The sequence below is a fragment of the Leopardus geoffroyi genome, chromosome B3 (assembly GCF_018350155.1).
Source record: "Leopardus geoffroyi isolate Oge1 chromosome B3, O.geoffroyi_Oge1_pat1.0, whole genome shotgun sequence".
NCBI classification, from domain to species: domain Eukaryota; kingdom Metazoa; phylum Chordata; class Mammalia; order Carnivora; family Felidae; genus Leopardus; species Leopardus geoffroyi.
This window is the reverse complement of record NC_059337.1, coordinates 48,325,289-48,346,560: the sequence shown is the minus strand read 5'-3', so window position 1 is coordinate 48,346,560 and position 21,272 is coordinate 48,325,289. Positions and strand designations below refer to the sequence as shown.

Below are 21,272 nucleotides of genomic sequence, written 5' to 3'. Positions count from 1 at the left end.
TTTGACTGAAAGTCTATTTTGGTATTATTGTAGCTACCTCCATCCTCTTGTGGTTACCATTTGCATGGATTATCTTTTTCCATCCTTTCATTTTCAATCTCTGTATGTCCTTAGATCTAAAGTGAGTCTTTTGTAGACAGTATATACTTGATCTTGTTTTTTAAATCCAATCTATGGGGACTTTAATTCACTTACATTTCAAGTTATTAGTGATGGGGAAGAAATTCCTGCTACCATTTTGTATTATTTTCTATATGTCTTAAAGCTCTTTTTGTCATTTAAACGTCTTAATTTCCTAGGAGTCTCAGCCCTGCTGCTTCTCAGGGCCTTAGATGTTGTATTTTATTCCTCTGCCCATAATCTCTTGCCCTTAGGCATTCATGGTTCTGCAGACCCCCAGTAGCCGTCAGGTGTAGCAGTTCCCATCAGTGCTCTGAGTCAGGCAAGACAGTCCCTCAAGCAATCCTCAGACAAGTCAGAACATCACAAGTAAGTTCCACTCTTTTTTCCATGAATTTAGAGGCTTCTTTTTTCCACTAGGCCAGGAGAGTAAGGGGAAAGGGTGAGCATAAAGGCCATAAAATTTCCTATCATTTTGAATGTGACTTTTTGTTGGTAAGGTGTTTGGTTGTTACTGCTGCTTAATTGGCTTCTAGAGTTCTCATGTTACATTGGGGAGTGTATTGTATCTTCAGTGTTTCCCTGTGTATTTGTTGGGGGGAGAAGGGTCTGGAGCTTCCTAATCTTGGTGATATCACTGTCAGTTATCTTTTACAGAGATTTATTTTGAAAGAAAAAGTCTAATATTCTATTATTTCTGGTACTTTTTTATGTGTATGTAGATTCAGATTTCCTTCTGGTATCATTGTCCTTTTGCATGAAAGACTTCCTTTAATATTTCTTTAAGGTCTTCCTATACTTAAATAAATTCTACTGACCTGTCTTAAAGCTCACAGATATTTTTTCTGCACTGTCCAAATTGCTGCAGAGCTCATTCAGGTAATTTTTGCCAAGATTACAAACTCTGCCTTGTCAGACCACTGGCTGAATTCTCTGCCCAGCTCTCTAGACCACAGCTCTTGCCTTTCATGTTGCCTTTCCTAGGGGTCTCACTCTGCACGTGGGCTATCTAGGTATCTGCCAAGGATTTGAGGGAATTTTGAGGGCTCTTTTCTTTCCAGGATTGCCACCTGGAAATTTCTACCACCCTGGCAACCCTGCTCTTTCATTCCTCAGCCCAGTAAAACTACTTTTTCCTTGAGGTCTATCTCCTGTGAACCCATTAAGTGGAAAGTGCTCTCAGAAGCCAGTTGAATATGGACCTCAGTCAGTTTATTTCCCTTTTTTCAAGGATCATATCATCTCCACTTTCTGCTTACTATTGATTACTCATCTGTGCCTTCAAATATGTTATTGTTACCCTCAGAAGAGTTTGGTCCATTATAAGTTACTCTGCCACTACTGGAATTAGAACTGAATTATATTTAAAATGCTTAAAATGTATGCGTTATCAAAGTCAGTTTTTCAATAATGCAAAGAAGATTTACAAAAATTTTATATTTTAAACGTAGTTATTACAAAGTGACTATAGTTTTTATAATTTGAAGACTATATGGGATTTGTTTTTCCTTGTGCAGGATATAGCCAATGAGGACCACAAAAAAATTGAAGCATTAAAGTCTGAAAACAAGAAGCTAGAAAAACAAAAAGGAGAATTAATGATAGGGTTCAAGAAGCAGTTAAAATTAATTGATGTTTTAAAAAGGCAGAAGGTGAGTCTATTCTAAAAAAAAAAACAGTTAAATTGTAGATATTTTTAGATGTATTTGATATGCTTAGGTACAAAATTTTACCTATAGAACATACGTAATAAGATTTCTACATGTCATCCAAGCAAATGGCTATTTTCAGGCAGGTAAATTAGTAATGTGGAAAATGGGACTGGTAAATACAGTATGGGTACTCCCTAATGACAGAAAGTATATACAAGAGTATAATATACTATTATCTTATTGGATTGGTTTGCCTCTTTAAACACGGAAGAGTGAAAATGGATTCCAAATCACTCTTCCCTTCTCTACACATGAATTACCTGGTGGTGAGAAGATTCGAAGCCATGGCTCTGCCACGTTCCCTTTTTGCAAAGGTTACGTATTAAAATACTACTGAAGTGTTCTCTCAACAGGTTGATTCAGTAACCACCATGGACAAATAGGCTTTTACAGGCTGACCCTTGAATGTAATTACTTCAAATATGTTTATTGGAATTAGAGTACACATTCCAACAGAGCTTATCATTTGATAGCATATTTATATACACATTTTTATCAACTGCGTGTTGTCCTGTGGTCTACTCTTAATGCTAAAACAATATTGATTTGTTACAAATACAGATGCATATTGAAGCTGCCAAGATGCTGTCTTTCACCGAAGAGGAATTTATGAAGGCACTTGAATGGGGAAATTGATAAGTGACCTACTTTAATTAGTCTGTATAACTGACTGTGTGCCCCATATACATTTTATTTAAAGTTTTAATGATTTATTTTTACTCTTTATAAATAATTAAGATATTTGATGATGAAATCAAAGCAATTGCAACAAATTCCCTGTTTAGATTTGGGGTGGATAGAAAATTATTAGAAAATTGTGAGCCACTTGCCCTTTTGTATAAAGTATTTTATGCTCTGGTGATTTAGCTCTAGTTAATAAAAACAGTACTAGCACATAAACTGTCATTTAAGTTCTTATTGACAATAAAGCACTTTGAAATTCCTCACTCTTTATTCTTTTCCCTTATAGTAGAAAGAAAAAGATACTTTCCCTAAACACAAATACCAAGCTCTGAGCAGGAGGAGTAGTATGGAAAAGTTAGTCTCCTGGGTTTGGCTGTATTGTATTTATATAAAGGAAATGTTGTAATGTGGTGTGTAACTCAGCTCTTCAAATTATCAGTACAAGAACAAGAATTTGACTAATAGCAATTAATTTTATAGATAAAAAATATTCTGCAATTTAATTTTATCAGAAAACAAATATTTTCTTATAGATAATTGTTTACAAATGATGAAATACAGAGTTGCTTTAGAAAATCCAAATAGATTATGGATTCTATCACTGACCTGTGAAACAAAAGTCACACTGACATCTAGTGGTGAAAACAAAACAATCCAGGTTTTACCAAATCTTGATGGTATCACTTCTCTTCACAAATTTCGCTCCTTTTCTGATACACTTTTCTAAACTCTTCACCAAGCATATCGATATCATCCTCCTTTTTAAATACTCCCTACAGGAAAAATATTTTGTGAGTTACTTCAAATGCCAGAATATTTAACTAAATGCTTGTAAGACTAACATATAGACTACAAAAATTTGTAAAGTTATCTCCAAGATAATGAAATCTATTTCATAGGTTTACAAATAATATCACTAGTCTCTGAAAATTATGACTCTATGTATAATGAAATCTTTGACCTGATTTCCTGATTTATTTATCAGCTCCAGTATAGGAATTTGTAATAGGAATCTGGAATTCTATTTTACTACCTCAAGTACCACTGCTTGGATTGGCTGAATGAGAATTTCATAAGGTATGAGAACAGTCAGAGTTAAGAGACTGAGCTTTGCCAGATTCATGCATGGGATTGGCTCTCACCCCCATTCTATGGTTAATCAGCAAACATTGTCTTGCAGGAAAGACTCCAGATTTGGAGTTACATGCCCTTTAAGCAAGCCCTTTGAAATTCTTGATGCTTTTATTTACTTTTCTTTTCCTTATAGTACACAATAAAAGGCTCTTAAATATTTACTTATGTAATTTAAAGGAGCTAAAGAATAATTTAGGTCATTTAGGGCCATTAGGACCTAAAAGATTAAAATCATTTTGGCAGAACAGGTTTGTTAGACTCTCCCTATCTCCACATTTATTTCCTTTTAAAAGTATCTAAACTGAGATTCTCCAGAATTTATAGTCTAATTTTTTTGAAATGAATTTCTTATAGCTTTTGTCAGTATATCATTTCATATTCATTAATCCAATCAGCCAATTAGACTATAACATCCTGTGGACAAGCAATAATTACTCATATATTTCCCTTTCTCTTTCCTTAGCACTGGACTGAACCCAAAATAAGCACTTTATTCTTCCAAAGGAACAAAATATCAAATGACACTTCTATTTGAAGGTTGTCCAGATGTTTATGGGGCTTAGGAAAATCCATTGTTATTTCATTTATAGTCAGAATGTATCCCACTTATACATGAAAATCTGTTACCTTCTGGAAGTACTTTTAAAAATAGATTACTTAGTACCTACTTATAACCTCCCATTATACAGCAGCTCTGTCTCGGACTCGGTTCAAGCATGTGTCTGTTATCAGTGTTACCAATTACAAGAGTTTCCTGTACAAAAAGTATCACGGTTGCTTTAAGGTAGTTTTAGACTTCCTACACCAAAAGGGAAAAAGAACTTCTAAAATTTAAATTCAGTAAATCTAGCTCCTACTTTAAGAATATGCCAAGATTTGGGGCACCTGGGTGGCTCAGTCAGTTAAGCTTCTGACTTTAGCTGAAGTCATGCTCTCACAGTCCATGAGTTCAAGCACCAAGTCAGGCTCTGTGCGGACAGCTCAGAGCCTGGAGCCTCCTTCAGATTCTGTGTCTCCTTTCTCTCTGACTCTTTGCTGGTTGTACTCTGTCTCTCTCTCAAAAATAAATAAACATTAAGAAAAAAAAAAAGAATGTGCCAAGACCAACTCTAATTTTAGAGACAGATGTTCAATGACTGCCTCCGATCCCACTGCTGCTTTGTAACAGCCACAAGTAAGTGAAACCCAGGCCCTCTGTTTTTTCCCCATTATTAGAGTTCAGGAAGATTATACCTTGAATTAAATCTCACTTACTTTAGGAAGATATCCTAGTAATTTTGTAGCATGTTCTTTGAGAAGTTTTAGTCTTTCTTCTTCAATAATTGCATTAATACATCCTTGTCGTCTTTGCTGCAAATGCCATTCTTCCAGTTCACGTTGCTGGAAATGTAAATGAAATTTTATTGTCACAGAATATATTAATCTTTTAAGAAGTCATCAAATAAAGCCATCTTGCAGTGGATTAGATAAAATTGAACTATTTTTTACACTACAGAAAATATTATGTAGTTTATATATCTTTTGTATTTATTATATATACACAAATCTCTATTTTTTACAGTCACTATTCCCTTAAGGATACAAAAAAAAGAGGCATGGCTGGGATTTTAGGGAGGCAAGTATATATCTTCAGGACAGCATCTTCATCACCAAGGAAAAAATGTACAAAGAAGGGACTTCCTAATTAATTCAAATATTTATGTAATGTTTACCATATGCCAATTGCTGAAGGCAGCTTTCAGTGTAAAACAAAACAAAAACTGGATGAAACAGAATAGGGATATCTAAAAGATAAATATTTCCATGTATGTTAAAAATTTTAAGAGTCCATATGAAGCACAGCAGTAGCAGCAAGAGTTCTAACAGGAGAACCAGTGTTTCTCAGGCAACAGTTCTGAATGCTCTCATGTAACCGCACCAAAATTCTGTGCCACATGCTATGGAAGAGATGGCCAGCTTTAAAAGTTTTAGGGCTTAAAAGAACTCTTACAGCATTGTATCCAAATAATCTATTGGAAAGGGAAGGGTGCTAAAGGCAGGCCACTGAAGTAGTGATGAATTCCTACATAGAATTAAAGTAGTATTAATGTTGAGCTGGTCTTTGCAGTAAGTAGTTTCCTAGGGTCACAATTTCTTCAAAACTCTTCATAGTTACCAAATAAAGAAGGATGCTAGGACACAGCCATATCCAATGCCACTTAAGCCTTTAATGGCTTCTAATGAGACTATTTTGTCTACTATGATATTACCTTATTTGCATTACAGAATCAGAAGAAGCATTGGTAGCTGAGAAAAGACACTCTCTACCCATCTTGTTATTGAATCAAAGAGTTGAGTGGCTCTTACTTATTTTCTAAGATGATATAAAGTTATAGAATCTGCCATGGAATTGTTATACCTGAATTTGTTTTGAGACTATATTTCTAAGGCTCCCTTATAATCATGTGTGGTCACAACAGGACTTGGTTTCTGCCAATGGACTATAAGCAAAAGTGTCATATGGCAAAAAAAAAATAAAATAAAAAAAATAAAAAAAATAAAGTGTCATATGGCAAATTCCAGGAATCAATCGTATACACCCACTTTGTCTCTCTTCAACTCTTCCATCTGCTACTTGAAACATGAAGGGTGAAGATCCAATTTAGACCATGAAGATAAAGGCTATAGGCTACAGAAGCCACAGCAAAATGCTAGGATGACCCTGGTTCCTGAAGCTGAATACAGCCTCCATTCCAGCCCTGAATTCCCTTAGACTTTTATGTGAGAATGGTAAACTATCTACTATGCCACTATTAATTTGATACTCTGTACCTGCAGCCAAACCTAATCCTAACTGATCTGTTCTTTATAAAAAGGAGATGCAAAAAAATTCTGAAACGTTGTGAGGAAAGGTCAGTTGTTAGATTTTTGTCCAATGATGTACGGTCTCTAGTTGGGGTAGAATACAAGATTTCTCTACTTGGGATGTGGTAAACACATTAAATATTTATCCTAATAAACACTTTCAAAGTAAATTATGGTAAATAGAAAGTATGAAACCAATTTGTCCATTTAGACAAACTCAATAGAGCTGGTATTAGGTAACTCTTTCCTGGGTAGTTTTATATTTTGTCTTACTAACCATATGATTTTTTTAGAGGTAGACAGAATTGTAGTTACCTATTTAGGAATATATCTGAAATCTAAAAAATCAGAGTTAAAGCCTTATAGGATTAATGTGTTCCATGATCATGAAAATCCACCCTTGCTCTTGGGCAAGAAAAATGTGACCCAATCTCACAGACACTTTTAGCACACAGCTTTATATTAGGAATATTTACATTAGAAAAAATTAAGAAAATTAAGACATAAATTGTAGAAATATCTATGCTTTAGGTGGTTTTATGTGATTTCCATTTATAGTTGCCTTGCTAACTTTTCTAGGAGCTTTCTAATTAGCTCTGTAAGCCATGAGATGGGACGGTCTATCACTGTCTTTTCTACGCAAGGAGTATTCAAAACCTTCTGATCATTTCAAAAGTCTTCTAATTTTCATCCTCCTTGACTGCTCTGCTTGTCTGACACTGTTGATCACCCTCCTTGATTCAACAAACATTTATTATTCACCACTTGTCAAGCAAAATGCTAGGTGCTTAAAGGTTAACCCTTAAAGGTTAGAGTAGATCATGACTGATTTATATCAAAGATAAGGAATTGGGATTTTACGCTGTAGGAATCCACTTAGGTTTAAGTACGAGGAGGACATAATGAATTTTTTAAGCCCATTATAACTAGTAGCAGATGGACTAGTCATATGGAGACCAGTAGATAACAATTTCAGTAGTCCACAGGAATGGTATTAAATGTCTGAACTAAGTTATTAAGAAACTGGATTTAAGACTTATTACTGAAATGAAGTCAATGGAATTTGGTGGCTGACTAAAAATTATTAGATAGGAATTGGGAAAAGTCCAGGATGATTTCAAAGTCATAGACTTGGGTAACTGACTGAATATGCTGTCTTTAACCAAGATTCAGGCTACAGAAACTGTAAAAAGTTTGTGTGGAATGTTCACTTTTGGAAACTAAATTCTAAGGCACCTACAAGATTTCCAACTACATCATTTAGACAGCTAGAAATATGGCATCAGAACAAAAGCATGAAATGAATAAGAATAGAAGAGACCTAAAAACTGAACTCCAAGTATCCCCCCCCCCCGCCTCCCCACTTCATGGAGCAGACAAAAAAAAGAGCTGACCTCGCTTGGTTTTCTGTGACTACAACCATCCAGATTCTCTTGCCTTTCTGACCATCTCTTGGTCTTGTCATTGTTTTTTTCCTCCTCCTTCTACTCCTAAATAAGAATGTTCGCTGAGACTCCATCATTGGCCCTCTGATTGTTTCTCATTGTAATATATTCTTGGAACCTCTGTGTGCTAATTAATGCCAGATATGTATGTTTAGGAAAACCTGAACTAAGCTTTGCTCCTCTGAGTCAAGTGCCTTCAAGATATTTTCAATTTGTATTTCTATTTCAAGCCCAACATGATATAAACTGAAGTAATTATCTTTTTTCTCTGACTCAAAACATAACAGCACTTGGTATTCTTTGAGTTTCTCCTAGTTGAAACCTTGGAGTTATTTTGACTCCTTCCTCCAGTCTACCCTATATGATCCACCAACAAAACAAAACAAGACAAAACAACATACCAGTCTCATATTCCTTTAAAAATATTTAAACTCTTCCTTTCTTGCTTCTTCCATGCTTTGTTAACCTATTCTAGGTCCTCATCACCTCACTTTTGAATCACTACATTCTCTTCTTCCTAAGACCATGTTGTGATCACCAATTTCCTATTGTATCATGTCTAAACTCCTCTGCCTATCACTCAAGTTTCTCATTGTGGGTAATTCCATATGCTGCCAACTTAGAAGAGCCTTCTTCTGCTTTTATTCATCTTTTATGTATTTCCAGGAAAACCCACATAGTTCTGCCATAAATGCACAGTTGACCCATGAACAACACAGGTTTGAACTGCGTGGGTCCACTTACCTGCAGATTTTTTTTGGTAATATAATATGGTACCATAAAGATATTTTCTCTTATGATTTTCTTAAGATTGTTTTCTCTAGCTACTTTATTATATGAATATAGTTTATAATATGTATATAAAATGTGTGCTAATTGACTTTTTTAAAATAAGATAATCTTTTTTATTTTTTTATTTTACAGAGAGAACAGAAGCTGGGGAGAGGGACAGAGGGGGGGAGAGGGAGTGGGAGGGAGGGAGAGAGAGAGAGAGAGAATATGAATATCTTAAGCAGGGCTCTATGCACAGCACAGAGCCCAATGTGGGACTCAGTGCCACAATCCTAGGATCATGACATGAGCTGAAATCAAGAGTCAGATGCTCAATTGACTGAGCCACCCAGGCACCCCATGTGCCAGTTGACTCTTCATGTTATCAGGAAGGCTTCTGGTCATCAGAAGGCCATTAGTTAAGTTTTGGAGGAGTCAAAAATTTTATGTGGATTTTTGACTGGGGTGGGGGTTGGGGGAGTTGTCAGCACCCTTACTTATCCCCTGTGTTGTTCATGGGTCAACTGTACTGCCCAATTGGTAAATTATAACTACCAAATTCTATAAATGTACACTGTACATTTAAGAAATGTATTATCAGTATAATTTTATATATAATTGAGTGTTTTGGGAATCTATACCCCATTTTTTGTACTACACTAGAAAGTACCAGAATTAACTTGTATTTATTTTGGTTCTCTCACCAATACTCAACAGAATGCCTAGCAGATCAGTATCTATTGATTACAAGAATATCCTGAGATTTCTTTCTGCCTACCCATACTGGAAAAGATCATCATTAGGATATCAATTAACTTAATTCCAGCTCTGTGACTTACTTGCTATAAAACCCCGACCTACCTAACTCATAGAGTTGAAAGGTTAAGGTTATTTGCTTGAAATGAGCTTAGAATAGTTGAATGACATATGTAAAAGCTCAATAAATGTTAGTTGTTACACTACCACTTATATTAATTATTTTAAAATATTTACCCTATGCCTAATCTGTACTCTTCATATTTAGAGCGTTTATCTTTACAAAGCACTTATACGTTATGTTATTTGGTTCTTTTTTTCTTAAATTTTTTTAATATTTATTTTTAAAGGAAAGAGAGACACAGTGTGAGTGGGGGAGGGGCAGAGAGAGAGGGAGACACAGAATCTGAAGCAGGCTCCAGGCTCTGAGCTGTCAGCACAGAGCCTGACGTGGGGCTCGAAATCACGAACCATGAGATCATGACCTGAGCCCAAGTCGGACGCTTAACCGACTGAGCCACCCAGGTGCCCCTCTTATTTGGTTCTTAAAGCACAACAATCTAGTGTGGCAGATTAAGTATTATTTCAGTTTTATAAGTCAAACATAAAATAGATAAATCAATGTGTCCAAAGGCACAAACCTAGTTCCATCTCCAACTCTTAAATCCATATTTCCAACTAAGAAATCAACCCCTGGGGCCTCAAAATCAATGTGGACAAAATGGAATTATATACCCCCTTGAAATCTATTTTTCTTTGTTTTCTTTAGGACATCAACCACTCACTCACTGAAGATGGAAGCAATAGTATTATTTAGTGGTAGTAGCAGGCCTAATCCTGCTCTCACCTCTCCAGACCCAGCTAACTGGTCAGCAAGCCCCATCAAGTCGATCTCCCTAACATCTCTCACATGGCCCCCTTCTCTATTTGCACAGGCTTTCCCCACCTATCATGGACTGATGGTAGTAATGTCCTAACTGATCTCCCTGTCTCTGGTCTCACTCCAGGCAGTACCCCCAGTACCACTACTCAAGTCATCTTTCCAAGTGCAGATCTTATCAGATAGCTTTCTTAATTCTTCAGTGGGTTCCCCTGGATAAAGACCACCTTCCTTAAAATAGCATCCAGGGCACTCATGATCTGTGCCCTATCTACCACACCAAGATACCCATACCTGTATAATTACTGTCACGTGTACCTGACATATCTTTACAATGATTGTTTTTATATATTTTCTTTAACCAACACCATAAAATAAAATCATAGATGTCATAGACTTAGCTGTACATACGTTCTCAACACCAAACAGTGTCTAGCACATAGAAAGCATCAATAAATACATTCTAGATGCATAAATGGTCAGAAAATGTTTATGCCATATGACTAGTAAGCAGATATCTAACATCACCTGGCACATAAAAGGGTCTCAGTTAAATGCTGAGTGGATGAATAGATGAGCTGACTACTGTTCAGTGATAACAAAAATGAACACTTTTTCTTACTTTGTCTGCAAGGAACTGGTTGCGACGCTCTTCAATAAGCTTTTCCACAGCCCTCCTGTGTTCTAGCTGCTTCATTCTTTGCTTCTGAGCATTCATCAGTTCTATTCGATCATCCTCAGCAAGCTTAGCTAGCGTAGCTTTTCTAAAGGTCTCCTCTTCCTCTTTTGCAGCCTGGAGTACTAGTTCCTTCAGGGCCATTTGTTCTAGAAAATCTTGTTTCAACTCCTTTTGCTTTCTTAATTTCTCTTCTGCTTCCTCCTAAACAACAACCCGTATAAACATTGATTCAGTAACTGTTTCTTTACAACAGATTTATAAAGAAAGGGTGGATAGAGTTTGGTTAAGTGCAGTGTTACAATATGAAATAAAGCTGAAAAATTAAGCCTTTTCAAGATAACACTTTCCCTCACCCTGTTAACACTAGTTGGATAAAGGACATGTTACTTTGGATTGCCTTCTTTTATTTTTAAATTTTAGTTTGTATCTATTTTGAAAGGAGCTGACATAAAAACTTTTTTGCATAACTGAGATCATTAAATCTGTGGTCTGTGAAATTTGTACCCACAAAGAATCATTCTAGAATCTTGCCTGAAATTATGATTCAAATTACTGGGAAATATTTTTCAGAATAATAATCTACAAGTGACAATCACAAGTTTTTCAGGAAAATTCAAATTTACTTGGAGCAGTTCAAGTCTTTTCCTACAAGCTTTAATTTTGCTAACATTATGAAAAATTTCAAACATAACTGGAAAATAGAAGTTTACAGTGATCACTCATCTACCTAACACCTAGATACCATCAGTAACATTTTACTATTTTTGCTTTATCATCTATCCAATTAGGACTGATATAATTCCTTCTCAACTGTAACCAGCCTTGCCTAATTCAAACACAATTTCCAGGAGGTAAGCCATATCCTCAAGGCAATCAAAATATTGCCTTAATAACAGCCGTTTGGTCAGGTTTCTTACAGGTAACAGAAGCTATAAGGGATTTACTATAGGCCAGCAGGTGGTATGAGAGAACTTCCAGGATGGCCAAGGAGCCAGCCACCGTCTTGGTTACCATCTGTCTTCGGTAGAGTTAACCATCATGGCTCAAAGTTACCATGATGGTAACTCTACCAAAACTACTCCCAAAGACCCAGTCTTCAACATGTGACTATGACCTCATTTTGCCCACTTCTATCTTCACACCTTGAGGTGGAGAGTAACTTCGAAGATAACCTAGGTCCTATGAAGAATTCTGGCTAAAAGAAATGTGGTTTTAACTTTATAGCTTTTATAACAAAGTAAGACAAAAAAGTATAGGAGTGGATTTTAAGCCACCCAGTCTGGAATATCAGCTGTTTGTTCCACCTCTTTGTTAATTATCTTGAATGTTCCACTTCTTTTTCTTCACTTACCTCTATCTAATCTGTTCAAAACCTACCTCCTCCAGAAAGTCACTCTAATTCATACATCTCTCTCTTTTGGGCCTCTGATACCATTTATTTTTCCCATCATTAATTTTACTTCAGATACATGCATTATCTCCTCACTAAAAATAAATTCCTAGAGGGCATATTATTTCTTATTATTTTATTTATCTTATATATTATTTTTCTTTGGGATGCTGGGCACAGTGTTTTTATGATATTATAGTTTGTGTTCATCTCTCTGTATTATATATAGAAGTCAGAAGGCTCACTGAAGGCAGATATTGTCTCAGCTCTGAATTCCTCCAGAGTTTATCCTAATACCTTGCACACAAAAAATACACATAGAACCAAATGAACTGTTGAGACATTTCCTGGCATCCACCTCCCATACAAATTTTAGTTTAATCCAATCAACGGTAAAGACATCTGGCTAAAAATCAGGGAAATGTTAGCAAAACAAAACAAAACAAAACACCATTCACTGTATTTTTTCAACTAGAAAATGTCCCTATACTCTTTGATATGCCTGGATCAGGAATATATATTAATGTAATATGAACTGCATAATTTTCCAAACTTTTCTACATTCTAAAGCCCATAATGTGGTTTGAGAAATAGCTATTCACTGCAGGTTTGAAATGATTTGCTGAAAAAACTACTTTGAGCCTGGAAACTTTTAGAGGTATCTTGGTCTGGGTTCTCCTCTGAAAGCATAATCTTACACAAATATTTGCGTATACATATTTTATGAGAGAGAGAGAGAGATCTCAGGAAGCAGTAGTGAGGGAAAAGCAGAGAGAAATAGGGAAGGGAGAAAAGCCAACACGTGGGTGCATCACTGAACTGGTTACTATGTGGGCAAGTGAGGCTTAATCCTGCCAGAATCTTGTGAGGAATGCATGAAGCACCTATCAGGTCTGTCCTCAAGGCTGACAGGAAGAAGCATTTATCCCTTAATTCCTGTCCACTGTTGGCTGAGGGATGCCTCAGAGGGTGTTCACTCCCTGCCCCCACCAACAGCACCACACATTAGGACACTGTCAAGCACAGAGTCAGTGTAAACCCTCACAAGTGTTCTCCACAGCTGTCACTGAAATTAGAGGTGAGGCTAAGAGGGTATGAGGCAGGGCACAGCAAGCTTTTCACATGGGATATATCCTTAGTAATCTTATTTTGGCTTTTTCTACATTTTTTGAAATCACTATACTTTTAATGCAGAAAATAGTACCATTAAGATTGTCCCATTTTATAAGTATACAATTGAATGACCACTCATTATTTTCTAATCTTTTTTCTTTACAGACCTTTTAGTCTTTCTAGTTTTGTTTTTGCTTTCCTTTTTAGTATGTTTTTCCAGAGTAAAAGCTTTACCACCCAATACTAAATAATTGGATTAATTAATTCTAATATGTTTTCCTGATTTTGGTAAATTTCCACTTGTATCTTTATGATTTCCTTCCATATTCTTGCCCCATACTTGAATTTGTATTGTTTTTCTAAGTTACTGAGTTGGCTGCCTGGATAATTTTTTCTAATATTTCTTGTTAAAAATTAATTGCCTCAACTTTAAGATACAAAACAGACGAACATAAGGGAAGGGAAGCAAAAATAATATAAAAACAGAGAGGGGGACAAAACATAAGAGACTCTTAAATATGGAAAACAGAGGGTTACTAGAGGGGTTGTGGGAGTGAGGATGGGCTAAATGGGTAAGGGGAATTAAGGAATCTACTCCTGAAATCATTGTTGCACAAATGCTAACTAATTTGGAGGTACATTAAAAAAATAAAATATAAAAAAAAATTTTTAAAAGATTAATTGCCTCAGAGATCAGTTTTATAAATCTGATAAGATTTTGATGTGTACTAATCTCATCCTCTAAATTACCTACAAATTTCCTCTTCAACCAATAATAACTGAAAATAATATTTTTAGATTTTCAGATAGAAGATGAAAATATTTGTCATTAATTTCTAGTGATGATAAATACCATTTCCCCTTGTATTATTCTGGTAAATTTTCTTTGGAAGTTTAATAGCTTTTAAAGTTATGTACTTCAGGGGCGCCTGGGTGGCTCAGTCAGTTAAGCATCGACTTTTGGCTCAGGTCATGATCTCACGGTTTGTGAGTTTGAACCCCACGTTGGGCTCTGTGCTGTCAGCTCAGAGACCGGAGCCTGCTTCAGATTCTGCGTCTCCCTCTCTCTCTCTGCCCTTCCCCTGCTTGCACTCTGTCTCTCAAAAATAAATAAAACATTAAAAAAATTTTAAAGTTATGTACTTCAATGCAATGTTACATAGAAGATTAAATGTTTATCCTGTAATACCCTCATTGTCAACTGTACCTTTCATCTATGATATCTGGGATTCATTTGATGTTCTATCTATCTGATGCTCACCTTGCCTATTTGCTTCCCCTTGGTCCATGTATACCTGTTACACATTCATCCATCATTTTATTCTTAACTTTTTTGGGTAATTTGATATTAGGTATATATAAATGGATTACATTAAGTTGTTTTTAAAAAGAAATGTACATATTTTACATTAAAAAAAATTTTTAATGTATTATTTTTGAGAGAGGGAGAGAGAGAGAGAGAGAGAAAATGAACAGGGGAGGGACAGAGAGAGAGGGAGACACAGAATCCGAAGTAGGCTCCAGGCTCTAAGCTGTCAGCACAGAGCCCAACGTGGAGCTTGAGCCCAACGTGGAGCTTGAACCCACGAACCACAAGATCATGACCTGAGCCGAAGTCGGACACTTAACCAACTGAACCACCCAGGTGCCCCTATATTTACATTCTTACATGCAGTAGTCATTAAGAATATACACCCAACAGGGTTTTGATATCAATACATGGTAACTATTTCCTCCTCACTGATGAAAAAGTTTATCTAAAATGATGTTTTGTTATAGGTGAAAAATATTAAAAATAATGCTAATAACCAACAATCTATTGTATACTTGGCTATTCATGTATTTGTTGTATGAAGTCTTTGTTCAAACTTCTTGCTCATTAAAAAAATAGTTCTTTATTATTCTATTATTGAGTTATAAGTGTTCTTTTTATATTCTGAATAAAAGGTTTTTGTAAGATACACATACAGAATACTATTTCCCAGATTGTGGCTTGCATTTACATTTTCCTAACGGTGTTAGGAAATTGTTAGTTTTGATGAAACCCAATTTGCAACTTTTTCCTTTATGGATAATGCCTTTTTTACTGTACCAAAAAAATCTTCACCCTTCTCAAGGTTGTAAAGACTTTCTCCTCTGTTTTCTTCTAGAAATTTTGTAGTTTCATCCTTTTTGTTTGTCACACTTATTTTGAGTTAATCTTTGTATATAATGAGACAGAAAATAATAAACTGGAGGGTAGGGGAAATAGGAAGAGGTTGATAATGGGTACAAAGTTCAGCCATAGGGCCTGAAGATCTAATGTAAAATGTGGTGATTAAAGTGAATAACACTGTATTATATAAGTGAAATTTGCTAAAAGTCCAACTTAAGTGCTCTCTTCAAAAAGAAATTAAAAAAATAATTATGTGAGGTGATAGATATATTAACTAGATGGGAGAATCATTCCCCAAAATAAACATATATCAAATCACCATTATGCTTTAAATATCTTACAAGTTTATATGTCAATTATACTTTAAGAAAACTGATAATAAAAGCCAGTTAACTTGAAAAACCTGAGGCAAGAGTGACCAAAAAAACAAAGAAACAAATTACCAATATCAGGAATGAAACATGGGATAGCATTGGAGACCTTGCAGACATCAAAAGGATAATAAGGGAACAGTATGAATAATTCTACATACACGTTTGACAACTTAGACAAAATGGATCACTTTCTCAAACACAAGTCACTAATAGTAACCAAATATGAAATAAGATCATTTGAATTAATCTATAACTATTAAGGACACTGAATTAATAATTTAAAGCTCTCAAAAATAAAACTCCAGGGCCAGATGGTTTCATTGGAAAAGACTACCAAACATTTTAACAAAGCATTAAAACCAATTTTATACAATCTTCCAGAAAACATAAGAGGAGGGAACACTTCTGCATTTATTTTATGAAGATCTTAATACCGTGATACCAATATGAAAACAGAAAACTAAAAAGCAATATTCCTCATGAATATGGATGAAAACATCCTTAGCATAATATTAGAAAATAGAATCCAGCCATATATTAAAAGACTTATACACCAATGCAAAGTGGAATTTATTCCAGTGATCAGACTGGTTCAATATTCAAAAAAAAAAATAAATGTAACCCGCCAAAGTAAACCTTATCTATAGATATAAATAGGTATCTATATAGATAGATATAGATATCTATATCTATAGATATAAAAAAGCATTTGACAAACTTCATATCTCTTCATGATAAAAATCTTCAGAAAATAGGGTTAGAAGAGAACTTCCTCAACTTAATAAAGAGCATCTATCTACAGAACTACAATTAACAAAATGCTTTCCCTGAAGATAGACAACAAAGAAAGCCGATATCTATCTCATCACTCTTACTCATCACAGTGGTAGACAATGCTAGAAGTTTTAGCCAGAACAGTAAGGCAAGAAAAGGAAATAAAAAGGATACAGATAAAAAAGAATTAACACTGTCCCTATTCTCAGAAAACATAACTGGGTAGGTAAAAAAAAAAAAAAAAAAAAGAAAAACAACTCCTACAGTACTAAATGAATACAGCAAAGTTGTGAGATACAAGATAAATATAAAAAAAAAGAATTCACTAGTAATGAGTCCGTGGACACTGAAATTAAAACTAAAATTCCATTTACAATTATTCAAAAAAAAGAAATACTTAAATATAAAAACAAAGCACATACAGGATTTGTATGATGAAAACTATGAAACACAAGAAAAATTACAAAGATGATCTAAATAAATGGAGAATTATACTATGTTCATGGACTGGTAGACTCAACAGTGAACACGTCAGTTCCCCCCAAATTGATACTTAGATTTAATGCAATTCCTCTCAAAATCCCAGAAGACTTACTTGTACTTAGAGACAAGATTATTCAAAAATATGTATGGAAAGGCTGGGATGCCTGGGTGGCTCAGTCAGTTAAGTGTCCAACTTCGGCTCAGGTCATGATCTCGCGGTCTGAGTTCAAGCCCCGCGTCAGGCTCTGTGCTGACAGCTCAGAGCCTGGAGCCTGTTTCAGATTCTGTGTCTCCCTTTCTCTCTGACCCTCCCCCGTTCATGCTCTCTCTCTGTCTCAAAAATAAATAAACATTAAAAAAAATTTTTAAAAATATGTATGGAAAGGCTAAAGCAAATTTGAAGCATTATATAGCTACAGTAACCAAAACTGTCTGGTATTGGTGGAGGGACAGATACATAGATCAACAGAACAAAATAGAAATCCCAGGAACAGATCCATACAAATATACTTAACTGTGTTTTAATAAAGTTGCAAAAGCAATTCAATGTAGGATAGAAAATCTTTTCAACAAATGATGTAGAGCAACTGAATATCTAAAAGCAAAAAACTTTGACCTAAGTTTCACATCCCACACAAAATATTAACTGGAAATAGATCACAGACTTAAATGGAAAAGGAAAAAAGTTTTAGGAAAAAAAGGAGAAATTCTTCAGGATCTAAGCAAAGACTTCCTAGAATTGATACCAAAGTATGATCTAAAAAAAATGAAATTAGGAAATTGGACCTCAGAGAAACTGAAAACATTTGCTTGGAAGAAGACCCTGTTAAAAAGATAAAAAGACAAGCTATAGACCAAGAGAAAATATATGAAACCCACATACCTGACAAATGACTAATATCTATAATACATAAAGAACTCTCAAAACTCTACGATAAATTAACAACACAATTAGAAAACTGGCCAATCATCTTGACTTGTGGTCAAGGTTTTTGATGTTGTTGAACACCATATCCTGTGGTTTTCTGACTACTTCTTCTATATATTAATGAGAAGGGATACTGAAATCTTCAACTATAATTATGGATTTGTCTCTTTCTCCTTTCAGTTTTACTTCATGCATTTTAAAGCTTTATTTAGGTTTATCCCCCCTTTAGGACTATTATATCCTCTAGATGAATTTACCATGATTTCCAACACCACTTGCTTTTGATTAGTGTTTAGTATATCTCTCTCCATCCTTTTGTTTTTAAACTATATGTCTTCATATTTAAATTGTGTGTCTTATAGATAACACAGTTGAATCATACTTTCTATGCAGTTTGTGAACTGTTACCTAGGTATGACTTTTTTATCCAGCCTGAAAATTTTTCTTTTAATTGCAGTGATTATGCTATTTACACATAATGTAATTATCAATATGGCTGGGTTTAAATCTACTATTTTTCTACTGCTTCATCTCAAAATGATATTCTTCTCTATGTTAATCATTCTTTCCATTTCCAAAACTTACTTTCAGTTTCATCTTATGTATTTCAGCTTGCTCTTCCTGGTATAATTCTTGTCTCACTTGTTCCAAATCTTCACGTTGCCGCAGCATTTCTTCCAATTTCTGAGTCAGCTATTAAATTTTTAAAGAAACACACAAACATTAATAAGAAACAAACTCTATATCAAGTATTTCTGAATTTCTCCAATGTTAAAGAAGTGGCTATTTTAATACCATATTCTGAAGCTGCAGCCTTTTTTCCTCATTTTCTTGAACTTTTGCCATTCGATCTTCTTCTCTTTGTTGCTGCATGTTGGCAAACTCTATGATTTTTCTGTTTTCTTCTTCCATCTCCTCACGTTTCTTTTTTCTCCAGAGAGCCTGCTCTTTCTGAAACTCTTCTATGTACCTTCGAGTTACATTCATTTTTTCTAACTTTTGTTGTCTTTCCCTAAAAAAGCAATAGTTGAGTACAGTTTTATAGTACAAGAAATAATATAAATATAAAAATGTGTCATTTCCTTCAGTTGATAATGTGGGAAAAAACAGCCTTTCTATTTATAGTTTATTCATTCATTCATACCACAAACATTTTGAGTGTCCACTATGTACTGCTAAATATAATGACAGGTATGAATTTTCCAAGTAAAATACTACTTATACCTTTCCTCTAACCTATTAATGAAGTTTTATGCCTCTCACTTCAGAAAGGCACCAACCTGTTTACATAAGCCTAGCAGTACACTACACTTCAGTTGTCTAGCAAAGAAATAATCAGAAGACAAGTCCTCTGACACGATATGGGCACATTTAAGGAAAACAAAGGTTTACTCATTCTGTTACTTAATAAGCATTTGTTACCAGATAATTATCATGCTCACAAAGATAAACAGGAGTTGGACTCCGTTTATGTGATCGTAATACTTCCTGAGGAATGTATATTACTTCCTTCCTATGTGATCGTAATACTTCCTTAGTATGTATTCAGCACTGTTCAGGTGCTTCTCCTCTTCACAACAAGCCTGACATAAATCTCATCTCAATTTTTAGGCATGTAAAGAAACTGGGATAAACTTACAATTGATCTTCTTCATAGATTTTCCTAACAATTTCATCAATCATGAGTTTCTCTTTCAGTAACTGCTCATAAGCTTCCTGCTTTTTCCTTTCTTGTTCCTCAAGTTGTTTCTCCAAGTCAAGATAATACTGTGCTTTTACTTTATTCCGTTTGTTCTCTGCAGCATTCTCTTCCTTTATTGCTCTCTCATGTTCTTCCATCATGATTTTGGCTATTTCAGCATCACGTTTCTGTTATGAAAACAAAATTCATCTTTCTACTTTCAAATGTGAGTGCAGTATGATAGAATATTTCAAAACAGGTGAAATTGAATATTATAAAGTGTACTGCATAAAATATTTTCATCTGTCCAGGTAAATGCAAAGGTAAGTCACTGTTACTTGAAGGGTTTGAATGATGAGTCAAACCCTAAAGATGCTTTCCCATTCCTTCAAGTAGATCTCAAGGAAATACAAGGTAAGCGTAACTAATAACTCCACGTGTGAGAAAATTAGAAAAACTCTGCATTTGAAAAACAGCAAAAATTTGAAAAAATTAGAAGTACTTTATTAATAACTGTTTTTTTAAAAAAAGCAGTAGTAATCTTTTCCTTTTATTTAAAAGTCATGTAGGCAATTTTTAGCTCCATTATGTATCAGCTGCCCTTTACAGTAAGGATTGTACTCTTTTTCAGACAAGTCTCCTATTAACCAGCTCTGAGCAACTCTGAAGTTTCTCTCAGCCTAAACTTTCTTTCTTGCCACCAGCCTTTGAAGTCTCATTTCTCACTTATTAAATGACCTTTATAATCACTTTAACTTAAAAGAGTCACATATATCATTGTGCCTGTTTTCTGTAGCTTTTAATTCACTCATTCAAGACCATTCCGAGTTAGAGACAATCTTACTTCTTAACTAGGTTAAACCTCTTATTTGTTTTGAGCATTTTGAAATCACTTAACAAAATAAGTTGTAAATTAAATATATTGAGGCAATTTTTATTACCCTCGACCATTATGATCACATACCAAATAGCATCAAATAGACAAGAAAAGATTAAAATGCGAATGTGAATGCCATTCCTAATCTAATTGAGGCTTTTAACATATACACTATGAATATGACTTGACCAAAATTCTTTCTCTTCTACTTTCTTAGCACGTGTTGTATTGGGTTCTTTAAAAAAATGTGAAATGACAAAAACATTTATGTACACACTGCCACACACTTAATAGACATACAATGTTCTCATTTCACAGATTTAAGAAGACTAAAGCTCAGACAGACAGAGCCCATATTGGCACCTAGGTATCTCGACACCTAGTCAAGTTGTAGGACTATTTGACTTTAATTTTTGTGGACTCACTTTATTTAGAAAATAGTGGCAATTCTTTCAGGAGTCAGACTTAAATG

The 21,272-nt window shown here is 34.8% G+C and overlaps 2 protein-coding genes across 5 annotated transcripts in view; one reads left to right on the top strand and one right to left on the bottom strand.

The window, feature by feature from the left end:
- The window catches only part of TEX9 (testis expressed 9), a 61,860-nt gene extending 59,085 nt beyond the window's left edge, over positions 1 to 2,775 (top strand). For all 3 annotated transcript variants that reach the window (XM_045449651.1, XM_045449649.1, XM_045449650.1), the window contains 2 exons: positions 1,638 to 1,772; positions 2,394 to 2,775. In XM_045449651.1, coding sequence (XP_045305607.1) covers positions 1,638 to 1,772; positions 2,394 to 2,468 — 210 coding nt within the window. In that variant the 3' untranslated portion in view covers positions 2,469 to 2,775. The remainder of the gene's footprint in view (positions 1 to 1,637; positions 1,773 to 2,393) is intronic.
- MNS1 (meiosis specific nuclear structural 1) overlaps positions 2,234 to 21,272 on the bottom strand; it is a 49,886-nt gene continuing 30,847 nt past the window's right edge. For both annotated transcript variants that reach the window (XM_045449647.1, XM_045449648.1), the window contains exons 5-10: positions 19,882 to 20,111; positions 19,038 to 19,254; positions 18,828 to 18,935; positions 10,969 to 11,226; positions 4,905 to 5,030; positions 2,234 to 3,289 (exon numbers count right to left, since the gene is read on the bottom strand). In XM_045449647.1, the coding sequence (XP_045305603.1) occupies positions 3,197 to 3,289; positions 4,905 to 5,030; positions 10,969 to 11,226; positions 18,828 to 18,935; positions 19,038 to 19,254; positions 19,882 to 20,111 (1,032 nt within the window). In that variant the 3' untranslated portion in view covers positions 2,234 to 3,196. The remainder of the gene's footprint in view (positions 3,290 to 4,904; positions 5,031 to 10,968; positions 11,227 to 18,827; positions 18,936 to 19,037; positions 19,255 to 19,881; positions 20,112 to 21,272) is intronic.